This window comes from Sphaeroforma arctica, assembly GCF_001186125.1.
Source record: "Sphaeroforma arctica JP610 unplaced genomic scaffold supercont1.1142, whole genome shotgun sequence".
In the NCBI taxonomy this organism is placed as follows: domain Eukaryota; class Ichthyosporea; order Ichthyophonida; genus Sphaeroforma; species Sphaeroforma arctica.
In genome coordinates this window covers 10,986-17,955 of record NW_014039416.1, presented here as the reverse complement: position 1 = coordinate 17,955, position 6,970 = coordinate 10,986, and the positions used below count along the sequence as shown (strand labels likewise).

Below are 6,970 nucleotides of genomic sequence, written 5' to 3'. Positions count from 1 at the left end.
TACTACTATACTATATATATATATATATATACTATACTACTACACTACTACACACTACACACTACTACACACACACACACACACACACACACACACACACACACACACACACACACACAATATATATATATATATATATATATATATATACATATATATATATATATATATATATATCGATATAAATGTCTAACTAGTGTGTACTGAATTATCTGCACGTTTTTGTCTGGTGTACGGTCTTGGGATAAAATAATAATTGAAAGATTGAAGAGTATGTTAACGAATATATATTTCCGCAATGCTTCAATTTGCCACGTGAACCTTCATATACGAGAATACTGTGAACAGTTACCTATTATTTTAACTTCATCATGATTACACGAGCACTAATTGATACTTACCGATACATTTTCTGGCACGTGCATCTGAACTCAACCGGACAAGGATCGTTCTGTGCGCCTTTAGTACAATATCGTCGTTTTGACCATCGATTGGATAGTCATTGTCAAGATACTGATTATCACGTTGAACTTGAAGGGTGACATCGCCAATCTGCGCATACAAATGTATTGATATGGATACGAAGCTGTGATCAATGAGTGTATGGTTTGCTACAGCGTAGACCACCGCATCTTTTGACGAGTATCAAGTCGGTGCACCTTGACAATCGATCCATGAGGTTATAAGCAACGTCTTTAGAATACACTGATTGATCTTTTTAAATGATCGACTCACCTCGCGTGGACATTTGACGAGCGCGACTATAGCCTCAAGGTAATCTCCAATCACCACACCCTCTTCAAAATCAAATGAAACGCTTTTGCCTGGATAGACCTCATTGAAAGGGTCGCTGTCATCCAGCAGCCGCAAGGAGAGCTTCATAGTGATATAATCAGATGTTTTCTTCTCTGAGCCAGCGCATAACCCGTATTATATATCTGGTGTATACATTGGTACCGATATCTACTTTAAATACGGCGTACTTCTCTTTGTTTCAAATTAAAAAAAAGTATAAAAAGTTCAAGGTGTATCGAAATCCTCTGGATTTTTTAGGTTGCCAAAAATTGAGGTGAATCAGCTGATGGGTCTGGATAAGGCGAGCTATATTTATTGGTTGTGCGCTTCGCACTCAGACCGATGAGCGAGTCATCAGTGGCGACTCGAGTGTGTGACTGGGGTAGTGCGTCATCAAATGTACTTCTACTACTGAGTGTAGAGAGTAGAGCGTAAATCGATTCAAAACCCTGACTTTTTTTAAATAGCCTTACAATCGAGAAATGTAAGGGTTTTTTTGTAAAAAAAACAGAATACAAACACTTACCCGTGGCTTGACGAATGACGATTGAGTGATAAATGTAAATAATTAAATATTTGCATAGCCTCATCAATTTAGGAGGCTACGATGTTGGCACCCGCCAACTGTCCTATGATTTGTATATGTATTTTTACATAGCCTTCAGAAAAAGAACACTAAAATATGACGTGATACATAAATAAACATATACTTACAAAGTACATACCCGTTTCAAGAGCTTTATCACGACGTTATACTATTTACAAGACGTCAAGTGGATTTTACAACATGTCAGAAACATTCTTACCCGTGTTCACCGCCCCGGAGAGCGATGCGGTAGTGCATGGTCGCGAGGCTTCCTCCACACCAGCATCTCTAATAGACTTCGACAGCGTGTCTGCTGGTTTCTGCACTGTATTGCATATGCATCAGCCCTCAATCCCTTGTGGCAAAGACGGTACAGTTATCAGTAATCTGCAGTACATGTTTGAGCATCCAGAGGTACAAGATGCGCATAATGCAGGTCCCTTCCTGGACTGTTACGGGCGTATGGGCGACATCATACCTCGTCTAATCCGCCAGGGCCACAATCCACGTGTTAGTCTAGACTATTCTGGCACGTTGTTGTGGGGCCTGCAGCAGATGCACGCTACTAACAACGGCGTCTTCGACAAGCTGAAGCGCATCGCCAACGATCCCCAGTACATTCCGCACGTAGAATGGTTGGGTACCTTCTGGGCCCATGCAGTTGCAGGTAGTGTTCCTGTCCCCGACATTGAAATGCAGATTGTGAGTTGGAAGCACCACTTTGCATCTATATTCGGTGCTGAGGCTATGCAGCGTGTGAAAGGGTTCTCTCCACCGGAGATGCAGCTACCTAACCAGCCTGACACGCTTTATGAGCTGGTGAGGTCTTTAAACAAGCACGGATACAAGTACATGCTCGTGCAGGAGCACACGATAGAGACCATACCTGCCGATGCGGACGACCAGGCCACTCATATACGCACGCCGCATCTGCCACACGTGCTTGTGGCGCAGAACAGTGCTGGCGAGGAAGAGAGGATTGTTGTTCTTGTCAAGACACAGGGCTCGGATACTAAGCTAGTAGGCCAAATGCAGCCGTACTATGAGGCTAAGACCCTCTCTTGTATGGAGGTCGGTGGGGTCTCGATTCCGCCTCTGGTGACACAGATCGCTGACGGGGAGAACGGTGGGGTAATGATGAATGAGTTTCCGAGTGCCTTTGACAGAGCCTGGGAGGATATTCGAGACAACAAGGCTTACGTGGGAATCAACGGCAGTGAGTATCTACGCTACATCTTTAGCAAGGGTGTGAGTATGACCGATCTGCCCCTGTGCCAGGCCAAAGGCCAGGCCAAGTTGTGGGCGTATGTTGGGAAGATCGGCAAGGAGAAAGTGCCTGACACTGAATCACACGAGAGTGTAGATGGCAGTAAGACCACGGAGGGTGCTACTACAGTCAGCGAGCAGAAAGGTGCCGCGACTGGTCTGTTAGGTTACGTGTCGGGTATGATCTGGGGCAACTCGGACGAACCAACTGGCACAGATAGCGCGCAGCAGGATACGCAAACGCCAGATATCATCGATGACGGTGGGGGACGGAAAACAGGGTCCAACCAGAGTAGTGCTATTTATAGCAGACACGGATTGGATTCAGGTCTGTCTGCCGATGAGTGTCGGGAGGCAGTCACACAGGCCATCAAGGCGCTGTCTGAGTCAGATCATGAGTTCCACATGGAGGGTGCCAGCTGGACGAATGAGCGCAGCTGGGTCAATGGCTACCAGAATGTGACAGGGCCAATGCACGAGCTGAGTGCTAAGTTCCACTCTCGTGTGAGCGAGTTCAATGCGGAGCATGGAGATGCGACTCTGGAGAAGGACGAGAGGTACCAGATGGCTATGTTGTATGTGATGCTCTTGCAATGCAGCTGCTTCCGGTACTGGGGTCAGGGCGATTGGCCAAACTATGCGCGAGAGCTGTTTCGCCGCGGTGTTCTTGTGCTAGAAAAGCCATTCGGAACCCCCATTGATGTAGTCGGGTTTTCTGCTGCTGGGGGCCAGGTGACGGAAAGCTAAGGTATATGTCAATAGGGGTCGTATTGAGAGTGCCGGGCTGCTAGGGAGAGTGTAGGTAGGTAAGTAGTAGGTGTATATAATCATAGTTTAGGGTGCGAAGGAACGATCCGTAACTAGTGTTGCGTTGTAGCGGAAGGTGCCTTAACGATTTGCACGCTGCTTTAATGTCACTGTTGTATGGTTGCTTATATTCCGTGTGAAATGGAAGCGCTTCTTGCGAAAATTGAGCAAGTATTATTCGAGTTTTTTTTTCAAGCTGCAAAGACCGAAACGGCCGGCGTTTTGTAGCTATATGACATCTAAAATTGAATGAAATGAATATGGTCGAATAAAGTGCGATTGATGAAATAAATGTTGATGCGAACATATTGAATTCCCGGCTCCAGTGAACTTAAAATCGAATACAATCCCAATACTTCCGTCACAAACGCGTTTGGTAGAATTTATCCGATAGTGATACAAGAATTGGGAGAAGTCTGGTTTGCGTGTCTTCAGGAGTCACCATTCCAATGTAGGAGATGGACGCTGACAGACATCTTCCAGCGGAATGATTGTTCATTCTCAAACGAAAAGGGATAGGGTCGATCAATACCATTCCTCACATTGACATTTGAAAAGAGCAAAGCAAAACTGATAGTCGTTTGGAAAAGGTCTGCGCTACACTGACGATCATCTTCTAGTTTCAGTAAACAATGTTGTTGTCTCGTCGAAGATCAGAATGTGGTGCAACTGATTGGCCTTATCTGTGGATGAGACTACATTGCAATTACGTAACTTTGATAGCTATTCCTGATTCAAGTTGACAAGAACGTATGTACAAGTCATTGGTATTTTAAATGTGTGTAATTTGCGATGTGGTGTATATCAAGATCAGTAGCGGTCGCAGCTATAGGTAAGTAGTCTTCGACTTCCAGAGGGGCAAACACAGCCATACTATATAGCTTTATATTTCACACCCTGGTTTGAAAGCAGTTATGAGTTTGAGGGATAGGTACAGTTGTGATGCCAATTATTGCTATTAGAAGCAAACAGTTGCAAGGCGCATACCACGAAGACTTATTCACACCGAGTAACCCCTGATCCATTTCCGTGATTATTCTCTTGTGTATACGCACGGATCGCATACACAATTGGTCACAGGGGGAGCTGCTTAACACGAGGGAAATGCTTTGAGCTGAAACAAAAAATATAGTCTCTAATCTCGCCATGATCCAAAAGAAGTAGATAATACGTATATACCTTTTTTCATTTTCAGTGTAGCAGGAGAAACTTTTCCTGTTGCTTTACTACTGTATCTAGTACTGTCATGTTTATATATGCTCTTACAGATTGATGAAGTACCCAATTTTTCCCGTCCGACAGTAAAATTCACAGAATTCTTTACAGACGTTCATAGATCCAGCTAGTGTTCACATGTGGAAAGCCGTGGTAATTTCTGAAAACAACTGGGCTGTTGCGGAGACGGTAGTCGTGTACTGAACATTTGTTTGCTTGTACACACAATACCAAGTGCACAATGCTTAACTAAAGCAAGTTTACGCATTTGGGTTCTCGCAAGGTGCGCAAACACACTACCCAGATACGTCCCGAGAACAGAAGTATGCGTATGCACAGAACTCTGTTGTAATTTATGACAGGCACATTAGAATATTCCCATCATTAAGTCATCTAAAGTACCGCAGTAGCCCCTGCTCACTTGCGGCCTTTTCCTTTTCGTACTCGTAATCGCGTCTCTCTTTAAGTGTTGAGCCGCTCCAATGCCACATTTGATTACGGGGTTTGTAATTTTTGGCCAACTTACATGTCCATAGAATCACAGGCGCGTTATAGTGTTGGTGTTCTACATCCATACACAACTCTGCGTCTTGGTTGAAAATCTGGCCGTCCAAGTTGTAGCCCAGAATCCATTTCTGTGCAAATGAATGGTAGTCACAGGGTTCTAGATTCAACTGCATTCCCAAACGATCGTCACCTTTCGCCTCCTGATCAGAGAGAGAGAGGCACATATGATCGTGCGTGCGTATGACAAAAGTGTCTTCGTCAAAGGTAATATACAATACGTCGTCCGAACCACAACTACCAGTACGCACAAGATTGTTCTCGTCTTTGATCAGACATTGTGGTCTCAACGCATTCTTAAGACGTCGGTGTCCACTGTTTTCAAATGAAAAGGTTAATCCTTTATCCACAACTGTTGTAAACGCCATCGGGAGCGAATCGGGATCCAGCCCGTTGTCACTATTGTGTATATCGTCGGCGTACGGCTTCTTTTTCTTCATCAATTTCCGAATATACGGCCAAGATTGTATGACACCGGCAAGTAAACACGTCAAGACGACAAATAATGTAAGTATCAGGGATGCCTTCTTGCATTTCGACATATGTGAGTTTCCACCGCTTAATTGTTCGCTACTGGGACCCTTTGAGGTCTCTAATCCGACACGTGCATCGTTTGTACGTGTGTCGCCCACAGCGTTGCCGACGGCAGCGTAGCTGTCATCATCGTCTGTGTTGCTTAACCGCGTGTATACCTCGTCACTCATTGCTCAGGTGTGTGATCTGGTGCAAGATGTGTCATGAATCTATCTATCTATATATATATATATATTACACTTCAGGCATATACACGTAAAGATTCTGTGACATCATGATATGACTCTCTCTCTCTCTCTCTTTAGTATAGGTCCGAGCCGTCGAGTACAGAGGATATACATACAATTATATTTTTAAATTTTTTACATCATTCACACTGATATTGTGATAAGGTGGTTCTATTTTTATCCTGCAATAACAGCCAAGTCTCACATAACTTTACAGCCAATGGGGAACAGAAGCCATTTGTTAAATAATATTATGTACATGTATTTATTGTATATTTTATATATATTAAAACCTATTGACATCTTCACAAAAAAACTCCCAATAAGTCGCTTTCCAAACCCGACTCCGAAGTCCGAACTCCTAACTAAGAAGTGGCCAACTTCAAGAGGGCAGGAGCTAAGGCAAGGCAGTCTATAGAAGTATTATAGAAGACAGCATACAAACTACTTGTATATCACTGTATTGCTGTGGGGGGTGAGCAGTTACACATCCTCTGCTATTGATAAGCTAAATACTGACAAGCACACTGCAATGAAATATCGAAGACAGCGTGAAGACAGCGTGAAGACAGCTTGAAGACAGCGTACAAACTACTACTGCAATGAAATGTCAGCCGAACATATGATATGAACTATCGCACATTGTGGTAGTGTAGTAATCTTATCTTCATATTGTATCTTCCACGACTCGTCAAACTCAGAGTAGGATATCTCAGACGTTTGCTTGTTCCTTTTAGGCCATCCCTTTCCTTATTAGTTGCTTTCAAAATGTCTAGCCTAAGTTTGAAGAGTGAACCTTCAGTAACAGTGGAAGATGATTCACCAAACGAGCCCGAAATTAAACGAAGGACAGTTCAGTGGGCGGCCTATAACAGACAATACCCTGCCCACGCCGCTTCAAGGTACCCATCCCGCTATCTGTGATACAATTCAATGCCTGCATGTACCCGTCTGGATTTATGATGTTGAGATTTCG

At 43.8% G+C, this 6,970-nt stretch overlaps 3 protein-coding genes across 3 annotated transcripts; 1 reads left to right on the top strand and 2 right to left on the bottom strand.

Annotated features, from left to right (window-relative positions):
* Positions 1 to 401: 401 nt before the first annotated feature.
* Positions 402 to 882, bottom strand: SARC_10124 (hypothetical protein; the record flags this gene model as incomplete). The annotated part of the gene is made up of 2 exons (XM_014295846.1): positions 402 to 552; positions 736 to 882. Coding segments are annotated over 2 exons (298 nt in total), but the record flags the coding sequence as incomplete, so codon positions are not given.
* Positions 883 to 1,516: 634 nt separating this feature from the next.
* Positions 1,517 to 3,759, top strand: SARC_10123 (hypothetical protein). The gene has a single exon (XM_014295845.1). The coding sequence runs from the start codon at positions 1,583 to 1,585 to the stop codon at positions 3,392 to 3,394; it is 1,812 nt and encodes a 603-aa protein (XP_014151320.1). The 5' UTR covers positions 1,517 to 1,582; the 3' UTR covers positions 3,395 to 3,759.
* Positions 3,760 to 4,632: 873 nt separating this feature from the next.
* On the bottom strand, positions 4,633 to 6,061 carry SARC_10122 (hypothetical protein). The gene has a single exon (XM_014295844.1). The coding sequence runs from the start codon at positions 5,935 to 5,937 to the stop codon at positions 5,059 to 5,061; it is 879 nt and encodes a 292-aa protein (XP_014151319.1). The 5' UTR covers positions 5,938 to 6,061; the 3' UTR covers positions 4,633 to 5,058.
* Positions 6,062 to 6,970: the final 909 nt, after the last annotated feature.

Bases quoted from the DNA above. Each gene is read 5' to 3' on its own strand.
- SARC_10123 (XM_014295845.1), top strand. From the start codon at position 1,583: ATGTCAGAAACATTCTTACCCGTGTTCACCGCCCCGGAGAGCGATGCG.
- SARC_10122 (XM_014295844.1), bottom strand. From the start codon at position 5,937: ATGAGTGACGAGGTATACACGCGGTTAAGCAACACAGACGATGATGAC.